Source organism: Magallana gigas, chromosome 5, assembly GCF_963853765.1.
Source record: "Magallana gigas chromosome 5, xbMagGiga1.1, whole genome shotgun sequence".
NCBI classification, from domain to species: Eukaryota; Metazoa; Mollusca; class Bivalvia; order Ostreida; family Ostreidae; genus Magallana; species Magallana gigas.
The window spans coordinates 26565262-26586409 of NC_088857.1; the positions used below are offsets into that span (position 1 = coordinate 26565262).

At 33.7% G+C, this 21148-nt stretch overlaps 2 protein-coding genes across 3 annotated transcripts; one reads left to right on the plus strand and one right to left on the minus strand.

The window, feature by feature from the left end:
- The first annotated feature begins 21 nt into the window (after positions 1-21).
- Positions 22-3475, plus strand: LOC136275284 (Rieske domain-containing protein-like). The gene is made up of 3 exons (XM_066083895.1): positions 22-160; positions 2306-2491; positions 3096-3475. The coding sequence occupies exons 1-3, from the start codon at positions 106-108 to the stop codon at positions 3323-3325; spliced, it is 471 nt and encodes a 156-aa protein (XP_065939967.1). The 5' UTR covers positions 22-105; the 3' UTR covers positions 3326-3475.
- A 6909-nt stretch (positions 3476-10384) lies between these two features.
- On the minus strand, positions 10385-18844 carry LOC105331492 (uncharacterized). Of its 2 annotated transcripts, none has more exons than XM_034454807.2 (10): positions 18706-18844; positions 17112-17262; positions 16411-16563; positions 15834-16069; positions 15378-15478; positions 13923-13973; positions 12902-13018; positions 12649-12769; positions 11929-12026; positions 10385-11693 (listed from the first exon to the last, which is right to left on the minus strand). In XM_034454807.2, the coding sequence occupies exons 1-10, from the start codon at positions 18737-18739 to the stop codon at positions 10560-10562; spliced, it is 2196 nt and encodes a 731-aa protein (XP_034310698.2). In that variant the 5' UTR covers positions 18740-18844; the 3' UTR covers positions 10385-10559. The 2 variants fall into 2 exon arrangements, with proteins under 2 accessions (XP_034310698.2, XP_034310691.2); XM_034454800.2 differs by having other exon boundaries at positions 16411-16566.
- Positions 18845-21148: the final 2304 nt, after the last annotated feature.

Sequence of the window (21148 nt, forward strand, 5' to 3'; positions counted from 1 at the left end):
AATCACAAAAGGCTGGGGTTTCATATGTAACGTAAATGAATTTAAATACATCGGGCTCAAGGTTTGCGAAATATTTTCATGTAAATAAAGAAATGGGAGGGAAAAATGCAAGATCAAGATGACCAGAAAATATACCTACCTTTAGAAATCACGATCCATGGTATTTATTTTTATCCGGTACATAGAATTACATTTTTATCGAATAAATCCTGGTATTGTTAAATTGAAGTTTAGAACATTTCACGTATTGTTTAATATCTTTGACTTCGTTGACTACATCAACCTGTCAAATGTACCGTTATAGTCCAATCCACACTTTGCAAAAGTTGTTCCCCTTTGCGGGGTCAACCCAAAGGTCAAAAGGGAAAAAGCAACTTTTCCTTTCTTTAAGCAACCAAATATTTGGGCGTCCTCTGAAGAAATCTCTTGGAATTTGATTTATTCCTTCGATGTGTGGGTTGCCCCAACTTGGGGCAATTAACATTCACAGCGGAAACGGATTTTGATGTCAAATGACGAAGTTACAACCCTCTGAACTACAAAGGCTACTGTGAGAAATATATGGGTTTTTCCCCAAAGATGGCGGCCAAGGGACATAACTTTTGTAAAGTGTGGATTGGTCTAAAGTCATAATGGCCCTATCTGCAGGTCTGTCCCTGAGCCTGAGGTCGTCAATCGGAATTTTTTCAGACCTGCAGCTAAAAATAGCTCCTCTTATTCTGAAATACCTTACATTTTCCAGGCTCTTTTTATCCTTTTAAACGATTTTGATATTTTTCTTGCCAGGGAAATCCCCATTATGATTATAGGCTTCATATATTTTTAGCAGTGTAATTACTGTGTATGGAAAGCTTATAAGCTAGAGCAGGGACATATGATACTAAGTATATACGTCCCTGGCTAGAGGGAGCATTTCAAAAGAGAAATCTTGGAATTTATTCATAATTTTGAATAAACAACGCTTAAACACTGTTAAACCTTGATGTATTTAAATATATCAAATTATTTATCAGTTAAAGGCTTTTACGCTGGCAGATGTGACAGTCTATCAAACTTTCTAGATTTGCAGATTTCTACATGTTAAACAGGACCTTCAGAATATATAAAGGTCCAGCACAATCTCTTGATTTAGCTATATAGCTTGAAAAAGCTATATAGCTTTATTAAGCTATTCATAATAGATTGATTTAGCTATTTTGTCATACATTTTTCTTAAATGTGTATTTTTTTCAGTATGTAAAAAAAATTGCACTTCAGTGATAGTTTTCAACTTTGAACTGTTCTGTAAACAATGCATGTAAAGATTACTCATCAATTTGTGTCTCTTTCAGAGACTATGCATTTTAAGTTCTAAAAGTTTTGAGGCAATTGATTCATGACCTCACAGTTACTTCTTGAATGAAATATAAAGAAAGTCAGTTATTGTAAACAAGATGATTGACTGGTAATAACTCAGCACAATGTAAAGAAATCATACTTATCCAATGCCTCAATGCATACTAGGTGGTGGACAGTTACCCAAACAATGAAAATATCTTTTTTGCTTAAAAGTGCTCAAAAGCAGCAGTGTTGAAACTAATTTTAATTAGGGTTGTTTTTTGAATGATCCATTGTATAAATATGAGGGGTAATTAAATTTTGATTTTTAGTATATATCTGATAATTAACATTTTTGTGAAAAACTGCATAGAAAAAGCTTTATCAAGCTATTCTGAATAGCCTTATTAAGCTATGTAGCTTTTTCAACCTATTTAGCTAAATCAAGAGATTGTGCTGGACCTGATATAGGTTCTAAATCTATCACATGTTATAAGTTTGTATGATAAAAAAGTTTAATCAGCGAAATTGCATAGTTTATATTATTTTTCTTTGAAAAACATTCTGCTTGAAAAAACAGTTCCCCAAAAACTTGTCTGTTTATTAATTTTAGATCGATTTTTTGTTAAGAAACGTTGTGTAAAAATGAAATAATATTTTTGTGCTGTATAAATAAATATCATCATACAAATTTTTAAAAATAATGACCATGTGGGCAGTGAACTAAGATCATCTTAATAAATTCTTTGGAGTTTAAGAACATCAAAGACAAGTGTGGCTAAATTTGTTTGTCCTAATCTGAGCCATGGTTTAGGTGCAGCACGTGTGTCACTCACATAGACAAATTAAGCTGCATGTCTAATGTCTATAAAGAGGAAATTGTTTATGTGTAAAATGGGCAGTGGTTTGTTGGTTATTCTGTTTCATATACCAGTACCTGTAAACCAAATGTGGTACCTGTAAACCAAATGTTTCTATCATACTTCAGATCTCTTTGACTGGTCCAAATCAGATGAGAAGTTTCAAGTTATCCCGAGAGCTGTTTCTTTTAAGCCAGGTCTAAGGAGACAAAACAGCAAGACAGGGACCTTGGTATCATGTAATGAACAACAGATTGCTGTCTTTAGGTATCACGATCGAGTGTATGCCATTAAGGAGAAATGTCCACATTTAGGTAATTACATGTATTAAAAGCAGGCAGACTACTCTTTTAGTTACATGCTGTAAGTATATACATGTATACCAGATTTGCAAATAACCGCTTGCCTAGTAATTTCTTTCAGTGGGCGACTAATTCACCCACATGTTTAAAATACCTTACCTGTATATTATTTTTTAAAAAATGTGAAGATCGATTCATACAGGGGGTTGAGAATTCCTGCTGAAAATTGGAAGTAATATATAATTCAAACAATTATTGTTACATTACATTTATTACTGGTTCTATCTTAACCAAACTGGATAGTGCATCTTATGAAACTTATGCCCTTGACATGCTTGGAGTCTGAGTGCTGGAGGAGGTTAAGGTTTTTGGAGCAGGCCCTGTTATATCATATATGACAGATATATCATATTCATAGCAATTAATATGTAATCATTAACTATGCTTTTCACATGGTATGATAAAGGTAGTCTCATAAAGGTAATGCCTTGTCTCGGTGAGCCCTGTAATCTTTGATTATCTGTTTTTAAGGGAGGGGAGATATGTGAATTACTATTAGTAACTCAAGTGAAATGGTCTTTCTTTGTTATACTGGTAACTGTTTGTTTTTTGTCAGGAGGTCCTCTCCATTTAGGGGACATTGAGGAGCTTCCAGGAAATACCCTCTGTGTCCGATGTCCTTGGCACAGTTGGAAATTTGACCTTGACACTGGACTTTTGAAGCAACCCAAGAGACCTGGAGTGAGTTCTGTTGTTTACCCTGTGATTGTCAAAGAAGACGGAAAACTGATGATTGGCTTTGACCAATTTGACCCGAAGTATTTTTCTGTGGATTCATCATTCTAAGTGCCAAAGATGTTTGTTTAAAAAAATTTACAAATATTAGCCAAAAAAAAAATGCAAAACCAATTACAAAATCTTTGGTTGAGGATATTTTAGTTCCCTTTATCAGTTGTTCAGTATTCAGTTTTTGTTTTGTCTGTAAAATCAACTATCTTATGGAACATATCCTTTATATTGTTAAATTACTAGTACACTGTGTTTCATTTACTGTGAAAATGGCATTGTTTAAGGGGGTTGGGTGGTCAACAAAATTACCCAGATGTTAAGTTATTAACTTTTATTTTAATAATTCCATTTATTTAAGCTTTTAGATTTGAGTATTTTCCTGTATCTTTTTACAGAGCTCTTTTTCTAAAGGAGATTTAAATAGTCTAAAAATGGCCACGGCCATCGTGCCCTCTTAATAGTTTTGTGATATCTATAATGATACTTGTAGTATCATTTTGTTTGTTGATCTTAGAATGTGTTTTGTTTTAGTGTTTAATCTTTTTATGCTGCATTTTAGGTGTTTCAAATTGGATTTTATTTTTACTGATATGAAAAGTCTTAATTTTTAGAATTATTTAATACACATTTATACCTCAGAAATATCATTGAATTTTCAGATTTTATTCATTCGGGGAAATTTTGTTTTACCAGTATCATAAAAAATTGTAACCCAATAGATATTTTATGTGTTTTTTCTAATTTTTTATCAATAGTCACTCATTTTTGAACTGATCGTGGACAGAATTTAGTAGAACACAATGTACATGTATACCAACTGTATAGGGTATTATATTTGTAGTCTTTTTCACAAAAATCTCAACAATTTGCGTTACACTTCAACTGAAGAATCTCTTACAAGAGAACGTGTGCCTTTCATGAATTAACACTTTCATAACAAATTTGACTTTAAAAGATTTCACTAAGAGCCTTATAGAACGATCTCAATACATGTGAATTTTATGAAAGTAATAACAGATTATAAATTAAAATTCTCATCACGAAGACCAAAAACTCAAAAATCACACACTACTTTTATTCAGTGAAATAAAAGGATGTAGAATTCAAAATTTTAAATCTCAATGTGTATTAAGTCTGACATAAGAAAATCTTATGAGAAATGTTTGTCATAAGAATTCTCATAGAACTTATTCATTTTTTTTATAACATCTGTTAAATAGTGTGAAATTACCATATAATTTGGTTCAAAACTTTTTCATCATATGCATTTTAAATCATAATTATGATGTTTTTTCAGTTTAAAAATATTTAAAAGAGGGTAGTTAGGGGCTATCCAAAGTTAGGACAAATATTACTAACACTATTAAGGTTCTATTAAATTTTTTGTGTGTGAAACACATACATCTGTATTTGAATCGTTAGATTGTGGTATTTGGTTCGTCATTTCTTTGTTTTACATTCAGATTTATCAAAAAAATGAAAGTTATTGCTATATGCAAAGTGTGCCTATACATTGTTATTATGGAATTTTTACATTTACATGTACCTGTTCTTTTTTTTTTTTTGGGGGGGGGGGGGGGTATTTATTCGTATGTAACAGTAAATGTACTTGTTCATGTTATAGTATGACAAAGATTCATAGGTGATGGTTGCATTTTGTTTTGTTTTGATTGTATTCCAGTATTTTAAGTATTAAAGTCTTATGTGATTTGAAAAAAAAAGAATGATTTTTTACAGTCTCATGTATATACCCGGTAATGCATTATGCAAAATGACATAATCATTAAGTAAATAAAATTTTATAAAGAATGTTGCATTTGTTTTGTGTATAATGAAAATTATTTTGCAAGCCCAACCCTTCCTTATTTAAAATCAGTTATCTTAAATAGATCTTTTTAAATAAATACATGTAAATATATCTTTTTTGTATGTTTGATAAGTTGGTATCCGCCTGTTGTTAATTAATTTTCTTATGATAAAAACGTAATTGTATTACCTGTGCAAATTTATAATTTGGTACATTGCATTGGATGGAGAGGGGGTGTCTGTTTTTATACTACTGCTCCGAAGGAGAGGGGGTTCCGGTTTACTGTTTTACCCTACCTTATGTGTCTGTTTGTCTTTCTGTAACAAATTTCTTTCATGTTTTTCTCAGCAACTATTAATCGCAGATGCTTGAAATTTCAACACACTCTTTGTTTAGGTATGCCATACCGTGAGATTAATCAGACACAACTTCCCAATGAATGAAAATAAATTGGGGGCAAATATTTCCCTATATACCTTACTTTTATCAATTTCACAGAACAGGAAATTTTATTTCTTTAATTTCTAGGAATTTTGGTCCTTTTGAACTAAGAACATTAAAGATGGCAGTTTAAACCTATTAGATACACTATAGCTTTACTGATAACTGGTACACAAGCTCTAGATACTTAAGCTTTCTTTTCACCTGCCTATACTAATTTCAAAAGGTGTAAAACTTTTTTTGGGATGTGAAAAAAATAACGACTTTCTGATCCCAGGTTTTTGCGACCAAGTGTTATAAACAGTAGATTTATCCTTTAACACTATTTTTGTTCTCATATTTAGCATGTAAAATATTTGGTGGATATTAATTTTTGAAGAATTTGCACTGATTTAGTGCAATTCTGAATGTATGATTCTTGATATACATTTTACTAGAATTAAATATGTAGCAATAAGTTAAATGGTAGAAGTGACATGCCACCAAAATGCTTTTAAATGGAATACGATGTCATAAAGAATACATTTACTGTACAGTAATATTCTAAAAATTATCGGTAGGTTGATGAAGAAAACACAAACAATGAATTAAAACAACCAATATACTTTATGATGGCTCTGTTTTTTTTATCACAGACCTGCATATAATCAACAGCTAGTAAGAGGTAACAAAATTATGTAATATAAATTTTCAAAATCTCTGTGTTTACATAATTTTGCAAAGTTTGAGGTTAATGCTGCAATATAGTCCAATAATCATCCAAGGCTAGGGAGAATAAAATATCATACTACACAATAATTAATTCAAAGTAGATATAACAAAAAAAAAAAAGCTAACAATGCACATGAAATATCTAGTTAAGTACAAATTACTATTAACCATCCTATTATTTATCAACGAATAAGAAGAATCAAAGTTCTAGTCTATACTGGTTCTGGACCAGTTTTTGGCTAGGACCAGTTATTGGCTAAATCCCGAGTTTAGTTACATGTATTAGAACATGTTTATCTGAGATGTATGTTATCTCGGTCGTCTGCTACGACTTGAGAAATGTTTATTCACTGCATAACATTATTTCTAGGTATAGTTGAACTATGTTTAATATAAAAACAGGATGTTGTAAGAAGCACCTGAAATAGTTGTATGTACTATGTTTTATATATCAATAGAAGGAGTCGACCATTTACACAGTCATATTTAATGCAGAAATATTCAGATAAAAATAAAAAACATTAAAAAAAAAAATTCCTGTAAATTTTAGCCAATAACTGGTCCAGTACCACTATAGCCAAGCTAGGGTTTTCTGATTTGAATCTTCAAAACACATGAATTTGATCTTTCTACAGTTCTATAAAATATTATTTTGAATTTGTAAATATGTTTACATTTAAGCACATACTTCAGACAGAAAATTCAATTTCATTGCATGTTATACCAAGTATTTCTCAACATACCTGTATATGAAATTAAAACCACCATAAGCATACTACATGTAGTACTTTACACACCTAATCATAATAAATTTTAACTATAACTGATCTAAAGAAATCATTAACTTCATAAAAAACAAAAATAATGCACAATTTGATGGAGGTAATGTCCTGAATTGTACAGCTAGGTATCGGTAAAAGATGCCATTATTCATAAATGGAAAGTAAAATGGAAAATAATATCTCAAAAAAAATGAATAAAAGCAATATCATAATGCTTAATTGTTGAGAAGGCATAGTGTTGTATCAAACACTTTTTTCATATTTTTTATTCTGTCATAATATATCCCAATGGTCTCTTACTCAGTAAAATGTACATGTTCTGAACCATTCTTTTAAAAAGTTCTGTTAATATTTTAAATTTCAGTTAACTCAATTACCCGTTATATCTTGCAAAATTAAAGGCTTCATGGTTACAATAAAGCAAACAGATAGATAGGGGGAAATGATATAATATACCATGATTACAGTACCCGTGTTAATAAATATTAAATGCTACCTTTACCATATTAAACATCGAATAAAGCGAGCAGAGAAGGCAATGAATAATCACAACAAGAGGCCCATGGGCCACATCGCTCACCTGAACAGCAGTTCCTTGTAACAATACATTTCGTAGCATATGCTTTTTCTATTTTAAACATTGAACCCCTTTCTGGGGACCCAGTTATGGTCCGAGGTTTATGGTTGGCTTGAACAACATAAATAGTAACATAGGAATGAAAATGTGTAGCACTGCGGTGGGACCGCACGTACACAACCTGTAAAACTGAACGTAGAAGAGTTCCACTTCAAGAGGAATAACTCTCAGACTGTACAGAACATCAAGAAAGATAACTCTTGGTTCCACTACATTAGAGTTTACACAATTTGAGGATCCTTGCATAGTAATCTCACAAACTGTAGCATTATAGTTCTCGAGAAAAAAAATTTTTAAAACATTTTCAATATATCTTTCTATGTTAAACTTTGAACCCCTCTTGGGGCCACAGTATTAGTCCAGTGCTAAAGTTTTAATTATTTGGAATCTACATTATTTAAGGATGCTTGCATAGTTATCTCACAAGCTGAAGCATTATAGTTCCCTAGAAAAAGATTTTTCAACATTTTCCCTCTATATTTCTATGCTAAACTTTGAACACATCTTGGGGCCCCAGTATTAGATTGAGGTCACGGCTTTTATAATTTCGAATCTACACTATTTGAGGGTGCTTACGTAGTTATCTGATAAATTGATGCATTGTAGTTCTCGAAAAGAAGATTTTTAAACATTTTCCATATATACCGGTACTTCTACATTTAACTTTAAACCCATCTTGGGTCTCTAGTATAAGTCCAGGGGTCACTATTTTAAAACTGTCGAACCTTCATTATCCAAGGTTGTATGCATGATAGTAATCTCACAAATTGAAGCATTGTAGTTCTCGAGAAGAAGATTTTATAACATGTTACCTTTATATTTCTATAATAAACTTTGACCCCATCTTGGGGCCCCAGTATTGGTCCGGGGGTCACGATTTTACCAATTAGGAATCTACATAAGCGAAGGATGCCTGCATAGAAATTCAACAACCTAAAACATTGTAGTTCTTGAGAAGAAAACTTTTAAACTTTTCCTTTATGTTTTTTTTAATGTTTAAATTTTGAACCCCTCTTGGTGCCCATCAATTGTCCGGGAGTTACAATTTTTTGAATCTACATTATTTAAGGATGTACATGTATGCATAGTAATAACCCAATTAGTTGCACAATAGTTCTTGAGAAGAAGATTTAAAAACATTTTCCTATATATGTTAAAATCTAAACCCCTACTGGGGCCCCACTTTTTGTTCGGGGGTCACGATTTTTACAATCTTCACTATATATACAACCTTTTGTGTATGTATTGGCATTTTTGGTGAAGTGGATCTTGAGAAGAAAATTTTTAAACATTTTTCATATGTAGTTCTATGTTAAACTTTGAACCCCGCCTGGGGCCCCAGTTTTGGTCCGAGGGTCAGGATCTCTACAATTTAGAATCTTCATTATACATACAAGCTTTTGTGTAAATATTGGCATTTCTGGTGCAGTGGTTCTTGAGAAGATTTTTTAAACATTTTCCTATGTATTTCTATGTTAAACTTTGAACCCCGCCTGGGGCCCCAGTTTTGGTCCGAGGGTCACGATTTTTACAATTTAGAATCTTCACTATATATACAAGCTTTTGTGTAAATATTGGCATTTCTGGTGCAGTGGTTCTTGAGTTGAGGAGAAGATTTTTTAAACATTTTCCTATGTATTTTTATGTTAAACTTTGAACCCCGCCTGGGGCCCCAGTTTTGGTCCGAGGGTCACGATTTTTACAATTTAGAATCTTCACTATATATACAAGCTTTTGTGTAAATATTGGCATTTCTGGTGCAGTAGTTCTTGAGAAGAAGAATTTTTAAACATTTTCCTATGTATTTTTATGTTAAACTTTGAACCCCGCCTGGGGCCCCAGTTTTGGTCCGAGGGTCACGATTTTTACAATTTAGAATCTTCACTATATATACAAGCTTTTGTGTAAATACTTGCATTTCTGGTGCAGTGGTTCTTGAGAAGAAGAATTTTTAAACATTTTCCTATGTATTTCTATGTTAAACTTTGAACCCCGCCTGGGGCCCCAGTTTTGGTCCGAGGGTCACGATTTTTACAATTTAGAATCTTCACTATATATACAAGCTTTTGTGTAAATATTGGCATTTCTGGTGCAGTGGTTCTTGAGTTGAGGAGAAGATTTTTTAAACATTTTCCTATGTATTTTTATGTTAAACTTTGAACCCCGCCTGGGGCCCCAGTTTTGGTCCGAGGGTCACGATTTTTACAATTTAGAATCTTCACTATATATACAAGCTTTTGTGTAAATATTGGCATTTCTGGTGCAGTGGTTCTTGAGAAGAAGATTTTTTAAACATATTCCTATTTATTTCTATGTTAAACTTTGAACCCCGCCTGGGGCCCCAGTTTTGGTCCGAGGGTCACGATTTTTACAATTTAGAATCTTCACTATATATACAAGCTTTTGTGTAAATATTGGCATTTCTGGTGCAGTGGTTCTTCAGAAGAAGATTTTTAAAGACATGCACCCTATACTTACTGTTTTACAATTATCTCCCTTTTGAAAAGGGCTGTGCCCTTTATTTTAACAATTTATAATTCCCTTTCCATAAGGATGCTTTGTACCAAATTTGGTTAAATTTGGCCCAGTGGTTTTTGAGAAGAAGTTAAAAATGTGAAAAGTTTACAGACGGACGGACAGACAGACGGACGGACGGACGGACGGACGGACGGACGGACGACGGACAACGGGTGATCAGAAAAGCTCACTTGAACCTTCGGTTCAGGTGAGCTAAAAAGGCTATACACGTAAAAATGAATGGTTCTTGATTTACAGAAAGAAAAATATCACATATTAAAAAAGGCTCTACAATGCTAGTAACATAATTTCTCAGCAGCATCCAGTATGCAATGCTTTTTTGTAACTATGGAGTCTTGTAATTAAATGGGGAAAGTATGTTCCTCATAATGAAATTTACCGCGACTCATCACTTGAACTCTCCTCTGAGCTTTCAGAACTGGTATCTACCACTCTTGTGGCAAAGATCCTGGCATCGTAGGATGGTTTTAATCGATGGCGATACGCAATGCGTGGCATCTCTGCAGATGCTGGTCGACTGTCTTCTTTTGTAAAGAATTTTTCCCTCACCAGGTTGGCTTGAATAGATGGTCTGTGGGGCAATTTTCTTTGAGCCTCGAATCCGTACGGACGAGGGTTAACGGGGTTTAGGGGAGGTTTCCTGTTTCTTTGGTTTTGAGGGAGGGGAGGCCTAGTATGCGATCTGTCGTTACTTATTTTATTCTTAGCATTCTCTGTCATTGTTTGACTAGACTCTGAACAATTATTCACTCCGTTTAGCACAGTGTTGTTCTCTTGAAATAATTCCTCATTTCCTTTCTTTAGCACCAATGAATCAGCAGCTTTAAACTTGTTTTCACTCTTTGTTTCACTTACTGACTTGCCATTAGAAGACTCTTTCTGCTCTTTTCTACTTTTTGCTTCTTTCTCGTTAACAGATTTTGCAGAATTTGATCTCTGCAGCAGGGGTCGATTCACACCTGGTACCTTAGATTTCAGATTTTTATCTGAAACAGTTCTTCGTATAGGCTTCTCGTTAAACAGTTTTCCTTTTGCCGAGTCTGGAGTATTGGATTTGGGTCGTATACTGACTCGGTCTAGACGTGAAGCAACCTGGTTCACTTCGCCTTGTGTGACCTTCACGGCAGTTGCATGATTGCGATTGTTCCTTACAGGTCTCTCTGACCTGGTGGTTAGCTGGGAATCTGTGCTGTAGTTCCTCTTGCCATTCACTCCAGGTTTGGTGTTTCTTTTCATGTCCAGTTCATTTTTGCTGCCTCCCCTTGGAGCACTCTTTGACACGCCAACTCCTCTTCTGTAGTTGTTATTTTTGTTGCCAGGTCGCGGAGTTTGGTCCTCTTCAGATGACTCCGATTCTGTTTCGGACATTTCAGAGGAACTCTCAGATTCGGAGTCAAATAAGTTGAGCTTGGCGGGCTGTCTCCAGAATCTGACAGGTGGCTCTCTGGGGGGTGGCGGGGGTGGTTTACTCTGCATTTCTTTCATTTTCTTTGCGTAGTCTGGTGAGCACTGCAACAGAATCAACAAAATGATCAAGCTCTTAGTCATATGCAGTGTATTACTTCATGGAATTGATTCTGATCTATCAAATCAAATTAGCAATATGTCTAACATAAGATATTTTGAATTCAGATAGTAAATACTTCTCAGATAACAATCTAATTTATTCAATTCATTTGTATTCAAACAACAGTAGTCCAATGTAATTTTACTGCATTGATATTCTCTCTTCACTAGTACATACCAGCACAAATCTGCCCTCCTCTTTGGTAATGAGTTCTTTCATATCCTCTTTCCAGCCAACTAAATCTGTGAACTTCTGGACACTGTTAATTAGGTCACCTACAATGTCAAGATGAACCATACTGTCAATCTTTTCTAGAAAAATGTATAACCACTGTCTAGGAAACATCTTCCTGAGTGGACATACTGTAGATTCCTTATTTTACGCGAGTACTTAATTCCGCGATCCCGTCGTTTTGTATCAAATCGCAAGAATTTGAAATCGCAAACGCAGTATTTTTATCCTTATCTCTTATATTTCTCAAATCTCATAAAATAAATGCAAGATTTTAAAGTCATGAAGGGTGCTTCTCGCGATTTTACGTACAGTAGTTGAGTGTTGATTAACTCACGGTAAGTCTCTACATACATGTACTTCCATAGAGTAACACATCAATTTAAAGATAAGTCCTAACTAATTTAAGGAAATCCTAGCTACACAACCAAAGAGACCCCTATTTCATAAAATATAGCCAATAATATGAAATCACCATTATCATGCTTGAACATTATAATATCAATGTACAAAGAAGCAAATCCATGAAATATTACATGTACATCTCATCAAACTTAACCAAAAATATGAACAAAAAATTGGCAGCCACAAAAAATGTTTCCACAGTATCTGATGCACTTATGTAACTATAGTAATATGACCCTGATTTCCAGCTGACAGAATTACCTGGGGAGATGAAGTCCTGGGCTCTCCTCTGATATTTGAATGGTCCCACAGCATGCATGTTAAATAACACTCGGGGAACTCCCCATTTCACTGAGTCAATAATTCCAGCAAAAGGTTGTACCTACATGAATAATATTAACATTGTTTTGAAACAAAGACATATGTATTATTAATCAAAATTTCTGGAATTTTTTTCCCCCCACAGTACTGTGAAATTTATTGATTCAGATATATAACAATAAACAATTCCAACCTCTAATGATGTTCCCATGACAATGACAAGGTCTGATTGTAGCATGTCTCTCATGTAGAAATAAAATCTCTTTGGTAGGTCTTCTCCGAAAAATGTAATGTCTGGCTTGACAACTCCCTGTAAAATAAAACGCAAGGAAAGAAAGAAGTTAGTAAGCTGACTTACCCCCATACAATCTCACATTGTTTGACAATGCTACAATAGCGTTATAGCAAGGTTTGCATTAAATTCAACAAATAATTAAAAGGAGCTTGGCTCTCAAAAGTAATTGAAGGGGAACTTCCTTTATATGTGCACATTTACATATCATTACCTTATTAATTACAAGAATTGATGTTATTTTCTTTGTTATGACAAGAGCTAGGAGTTGTCTGACAAATTAAAGTGTTTACTAATCAGATGTTTTTTCCCACTGGACAAACTTTAATTTCAAAAATAGCCAAATTCCCAAAAAAGATAACTGAATCTGAATTTCTGGTTACTTAACCCCTTCACAATAACTGCGGTACTGCTCTCTAGACTCTTGCAGGGCAAATTGATATACTTTGCCAAAGTTTTAGAAGGTAAATAATCACATTACGTGAATGAAACAATTAACGTTACGTCATATTTCACCAAACTATGTCATTTTGCCCTGCAAAAGATCAGTATCGCAGTTACCGTGAAGGAGTCTTTATGTACAACTACCGTTACACATCTTTTTTAGTAGCTACAAAGTTTGATGAAATTCTGTTTAGTGATTTAAGTTAGTTGCACTGGCAAAAAAATTGACTACCTCACTAACTGAATGACCAATGAATGGATCCAAAAAAGTATTCCACTGCAATTTGTTGCAGGGGTTATATGATTAATTGAACATGACTCTAGCACAGATTATACATGTATTTAGCACTAAATTATATTGATTTTTTTCTTTTTATGATTAAACTATTAGTGTGAAACAATGAATTAAAAGAATCACTGGATATATATGGTCATTTAAAACACCACCACTAGATAAAAAAAGAACACAGGGACCTACCATACATCCTGGTTTTTTGCACTTTGGGATTTTGTCCGAAAATATTGCATCCTGTAATAAAACATAAAGTTATATATATTCTTTCATAAGTCAGGCAAGCAGCATTGTTTTAGGGATTTTGTCTGAAATTATTGCATCTTGGAATAAAACTTTACAGTTATATAGATATTTTTTCACAAATCAGGCACATAGCTTTGTTTTTAAAAAAGAGGGGGGAGGGGCCAGACTAAGTAAAAAAAAAATTGCAAATCTTTAAAATCCTATTTCGATGGGGTGGGGTGGGAGGTGATGCAGTACCTGAAACTTCTATTTTAATCTTAATTTCGCTAGAATTTTTTATATGCTCCCCAAAAAGTTTGGGGCCAACTCTTTCAAAACTTACATGTATGTAAATTTAAGGACCATATCAACACACTTTGATAAAAGTGTGTTAATTAAGTCCCAAATTAAATGTATTTTGAAAATTTGTTTCTAAGTGTATTGATGTTGTCATTAATTCAACACACTTTGAACATTTTTTTTTCCAAGTGCTTAGTTTTTCAAAGTGCGTTGCCATAGTGCATTTAATACCGAAAAAAATCCAAGCAAAGACTTGACATCACACGCAAAGCCTTCCTTTGTGTATTAAAAACGGCTACAGTGCTAGTTCACCTATTTTTTTTTTTTTAAAGATAAGCTTGTTGCAACTAGCATGGCGGGTAGTCATGTAAGTCAAAGTCAATTCAATGCTTACTTGTATGATTGATTTTAGTTGGGTAAAACACTTAAAAGATTAAGATTTAATCTGACACAGAGACATTGCTGCAATGGAGAAACAAACCACCTGTCAGACTTTTTAAAGCCTATATTGTTAGTAATGTACTAAAATAAGATCAAACTCACTGATCATAAAATTTCTTAAAATCAGTTCCAAGAAACATCAAAGCCAGTTTTATTTTTAAAAATTATTTTCGTAAATTAATGTACTTTGTTTTATTTTTGACGGACAAATAAAACTGCCTGCAGACTGGTAAAAGTAAACAGGCACAAGTCCAGTTAGACTAATGCATAGAAAAGTTAGTGTGGAATCTGTTTCTACAAATTCACTATATGACAAATAGAACCCCACCCTAACACCTGAATCCCTGACCTTCGGACAGTTAAATTCACAATTTTGGTAAATGCACCCCGCTTACCATCACCATATATTTAGATGCCCAAGAGTAGAGAGGACGATTTTTGTAAATTTCATCAATTTTAGTTTTTACCCACAATACCCCTTGGTGTGGATCATAAATTTTACATTTTATGTTTCCCTTCACCCTAGGATGCTACTAAACTTGATCAAAATTAGACTGTCAACTACTTTATGAAAAGAAGCTAATATATTCAATAGTTTAACACAGACAATAAACGCACTATGACAGAAAAAATGAAAAATATTCAGGATCTTGTTACTGAATAGAGTTGAATCACCTTAATATCCTCTTTGTCATGTCTCTGTCTACATATAAGGCAAGTGGCATCTGAGAACGTTCCATGAGCTTCCACCATTTTGTCAGCAGGCAACCCAGCAACTGTAAAATTCATAAACAATCTCTGTGAAACATGTATTATAAATGTTTCAAAATCTCAAATCACCTGCAAACATTTATGCATAATCAGGTACTTTGACTATTTGAAAACATATGAGAAAAAAAGTTAACTTACTACGATAATAACAAACATGCTGAGAGTATTGCATAAGCAGTCCCCTACATGTGTCTCTGTGCACAGGTATTGTAAATGATCTCTGTTTTTAACATTTATATGTATGTACCAAACGTTTATGCATAATGTTTTATTATTTATACTACTTTCAGAAAACATTGTTCTACATGTACTTGTTCAAACAATAATGGCACAGTAATAAAAAACGGTGAGTAAACTTACTCCTCTCAAGGCCGTCAATGTTTTGTGTGTACATGCGGAGTAACATCCCCTTGTCGTGTAAATGTCGAACAAAGTAGTGAATGAAGTTAGGCCTGTATTTTCCAGTGGGATACAGTTCTTTGGCAAGAGTAAAGAAAGGTTTGGGATTGTGATGAAAGAAGTCTATATCAAAGATGGCTTCTGGGTAGGGGATTCTGTATTGCTGGAGGTTGTCATAGAGACCAGTACCCGGAGTCCTAGAACATATAGAGAGAAATGATCATCATCTTCACACAGGATTGATCACTCTGTATTAGTTAAGATACACACTTATATAGTTAGCATAGTTGTGAGAAAGCTACGCTTATGTGATAGAGAAATTTATACAATATTGAAAAAGCAATATTTTCCCCCAATCATTTTCTGGGTATAATTAAAACCATATATTAACAGAATATCATAGAAAACTAGAGGTTTACAGGCCTTGGCAGTCACCTGAGTACAATAGCCTGTAGATGAACCTATGAGATAGTATGTTTTTAAAAAGCTACAGTAAACACCAAACAGATCCAAGAGCATAAGCTGTGGGTGGCCCTACCTGAAGTCTGGGATGCCGCTGGGGGTACTGATGCCTGCCCCAGCCACCACCACAATGTTCTGAAACACCTCATTCTTTATTGCTGCAGCCACATCCTCCAGGGATTTCACTTTTGTCTTGTCGTTATTTCCTCCAACTGTAAAGATCCCTCTCCTACAAGTCACAGACAGGTACCGGAATTAGTGATGAATCATAAAGATACTATACAAGTGATCATTTTTATCACGAGTTAAATTAATCTTTTTATACCAGTAATAACCCTGTAAAGATGACATTACAATGAATTTGAGGCGTTACTTCTGAGAGAGATGATTTTTTTTTCATTAAATAATAAATAACACTGTGTTTAGGGTTATTTTCTACCCTTGTTATTTTCGCTATCCAAAATTTGTTAACAGTTTTGCCCCAGCTTGAATTCATTAAAACACAGTTAGATACTCTTTCAAATTAAAAGAGTTGTTAAAAAAATGGTTTTGAATTCAATTGTCCACCGACAATGAGGGAGAAAGAGACGAAAATAAAACTTGCATCTGTAGGGTATAACGAAATTGTTGTTGACTAAGATTTTGGCAACATATGATTTGTTGGACCTTGTGACAAAAATGCTGCCCTCCCTTCCAACCTAAGGCAATATACCGGTATGTTGCCCTCACACCCAGTCAATAACTGTGTAATGGAACTGATGGAAGGATGTTACTTACCTTTCTTTGACTCTATTGTTGCGGACTCCCCTCGTGCCATTGGCGGACTCAGACTGGAGTTTATACACAGGACTACTCTGTGACTGGAAATTCCGTAATTGTGACCTTTGACTTTTAAGTCCTGAGCCACTGCCCAGTGGCAGAGGTTTTGCTGAAAAGAGAAATAAAAAATTCATAAATTAATCTCAATTTACACAAAGTGAACCAGAATTCTAAGCCTATTATGTTTCCTGTTGCTATATCTATCCTATATATATTTAAACTTTGAATTTAAACTTTCAAGAGAGGAAACAGATTTCTTACAGATATTCATAATATTATCAATCAATTTTGTCGGAATTGCATCCCGTTATTGCCTTTTTTATTTCTGTTGTATCTAGACGACATGATTCCCAAAACTTTACATTTATTGTACATGTTATAAATGAAAGGTTTTCGTACTAATTGGCGAAAATTGTAACATTATTTACAACTTTCTTAGCTTTTTCAAACATAATTTTGTTTAAAACATATACATGTATGTTTAATTTTATTTTCCTTTTTTGCAATAAATTGTCATGATATTGTATAGTTTTGAAACCAGGAAAACTAAGACAAGAATTAGTTAAAGATGTTAAAGATAATTCTTAATCAACTTTTTTCTGTGACTCTTCATAGCCAAGTCCATTACCTCCCTAATCTTTTTAAAAGATAAGCTTGTAATTGGTCTATAGTAGTATCATTTACATATATAGTGGTATATAGGTGAGAGTGTTCCTGCAAGAACAATCGAGATGTAAACAAAAGATGAATACCATTGAAAAATGGACCTTGTCGATTTTATTAGGACCTTCGACCATATATATTTGGTATGGTACCAACCCCTGTTTAGTGGTTTGAATCCCATTTAGTGGTAAAATGCCTGAATGGTATATTTACTTATTTTACCTACCAAATGTGACTCATTTTTCTTTCATCTCAGATTATGTTTTTTTTCTGAAGAAAACGTGCATCAATGATCATGTTTACCACTGGGGCAGGAATTCCAACATGTTTGCTCCGTAATAAGACATACGTTTAAAATATTCTATGCGTCAATTTTTCCACACAGATGTTTAAAAAGAAGATCGAAATGAATTTTCATCCTGGAAATTCCAATCAAACAAAGTGTTTTTGTCTTCAAATTAAAAGATTGATTTTATTCAAAGTATCTGACATAACCTCTTCCCTCGAACCCTTTACTTTCTATTCTTATCCGAGCAAGTGGAAAATAATTCAGAGATGAAAGAAAAATGAGTCCCATTAAGTAGGTAAAAAAGGTATACCATTCAGGCATTTAATTAAGCCACCCAATTTATCTGCAAGTTGCTCTTTCAGTGCAGAAAGGTCAAGTTATTAATGCACCGTAGCGCCGAGCATACCGAAAGAAGCATAAAGACCCCAACATTTTTATTAGAATTTTGGTTAAGCAGTGTGTCTAGATCTTTAAAAAATACTAGAAAAAAAATTATGACTTTTGACCGCAGGGCTTTTGATCGCAGGATCCAACCACCTCCTACAGATCAGCGACACCTGTTACTAAAACCGGAAACCGTTTATTTGAAATAAACAATACCTTTGCTGACTGCTGTCATGATGAATCTCATCATATTTAATCACATTTTTGTCCAGTAATTATCTGACTTTCACATTTATTTGTGTACTAAGATTTTTTTCTAACATTCGCCATGATTAGCTTGGAAACTGACAAACATCACCTTCTTTACTGAAGAGTTCTAGATAGCTATCAGCTGATGTGCGAGAAACACAGTATGAGTTGTCTCGCATTTCTTAGATTCTATTAGGAACAATCCACTCAAGTTCTCCTTTCCATGTGCATAAAAATGGATAAAGGGGCAATATTTTGATCCTAAAACTGAAATTAAAAGTTGTTTCTTTGGACTGTTTCTCACTAAGACCCGGTCTGAAAATGAAGAATTATGTGAATTTTTGTTGTTCTTACCTATTGCAAAATTGTCGGGGCGGCCTTTTCGCCACTGTTGCGACAAACACCTTTCAACACAATTTAAAAAAGAACAATCATGTAATATAGACCTAACAGTATTTATTTTAAGTCCCATATCTAATCGAAAATCATAGATTCAAAACTATAACAGATTACCGGGGTATCCTAAAAGGAACTTAATCTTATCTAAAAAAAAAAAAAAAAAATAAATTAAAAGTTTAAATACTACACAGTGCGTTCGGGTTATCAGAAAAATAAATTTTATATAATCATACAGAATATTTATGAGCTTTTATTATGGTTGATTAAGTTCCTTTTATAGGCAAAATCCTTTCTAATTGATCTTCATTATGCAGCGTACCTACTTCTTAATATTTCAATCTTTTCAAGGTTAATTTAAGAGCTATTATCTTTGCTGCGAGAAAAAGTGGGGGGCTGAACCCTCCATGATGCTATGTGCCTAATGGTTAGGTCTAACTTTGCAAAGAGTGGGGGGGGGGGGGGGCTTAGCCCCCCCCCCACCCCCAGGCCTCCCGGTTCCGACGCCTATGATTGTCAACCGACGCTAAGCGGAAATTTGACGATGGTTTTCGAGGGGTGTCAAATATCTTCGCAATATGAAGATTTCCACTACATAATTCCAAAATTATACTTTCATGTTATATAATTTCAATTGAAAATGTGTACAATGACTTAAGTTTATCAATGAGCATTCAAATGCATTTTGAATGATATTAAAAGAAAAATTCTAACGTTAAATATTCTAACTCCGAAAATACCCTGGTAATGCACCCTAAATAATCTAAAATTGAGGAACATCGCGTCCGTCTTTAAGACACATTCCATTTAAACTGTTTCTTGATTACTTTCGCTTTGAAAAGGATTTGAACCTCTCACAATGCAGAATCCTTTCCATTATAAAACTTTGTGTCAAGTTTGGTTTATTTTGATCAAGTGGTTCTAGAAAAGATGCCAAATATGTGAGAAGTTTACAGACAGACGGACGGACTGACGGAAGAAGGGTGATCATAAAATCTTACCTGAATCTTTGGCTCAGGTGATTTAACAAAACCATACCACATCGCATCTGTGCGTCCATGCTTGCTGATCAACGGTCAGATTCATTTATTCTTATAGATTTAAGAGATTGTTGATGAGAACACTTGACTAGAGAAGATTTCGTGAATCAAATCAATGTACTGAAGGTACTGAAAGCCAGGCTCTTTTTTTGTTCACAAATATGTTCACTTTGTGAGCTCAGTTTCAGTTACCTTAATTTAGCGATTGATATGTTAAAAAGACAAATATCATCTTTGGTTGGAGTATAGAGATTAAAAAATCATAATTAAAAGATCTTTAACAGCAGATATTATACCGGAGAATTGGAAATGTACAGTAACTATTAAAATCTACATACTTGGTGATGTTTGGATTGGATAGTCACACATTTCGTTTTCTTTAACCGAACACACATATTCAGTTAACCTTTTCGGCATTTTAAAAATATTTATATGCATGTATGCCTGTTACATTTGTTTTCACACTGTTTAAGTAAAAATCATTAGCCATACATTATTAGTCAATGCAAGAACTACTATCCATTTTTCATCTTCTCGTGATTTTTATTAGTTTCAAAGTAAAGAAAACTTAAGTGTGGACAATTTCGACCGATTTTGCGATAAACATTCAGAGATCAACGCACGAAAAGCACTGGTAACTGGCATTACAACTACACTCTATTGGAGGAAGCGAAGAATTTCACTATTCAAATGGACAATGAATTGCATTGAGGTGTATAGGTCCACGAACACTGTGACTATTATTCTGATCTAAGTAATTTATTGTGTGACCAATTGAGAATTTAGGATTTATTATTTACATTTATTTGATTAAAAATTAACATTCTATTATGTTTAAAATTTATCAGAACATGCAGCATTTAGTTTTCAAAAATCATTTGTTGAAGATATGATGTCATAGGCTATTGTGTCAGAGTCAACAACAGAAAAACAGTGAAAAATCGTCTGCAAATAATAAAATTTTATTTCCCAAA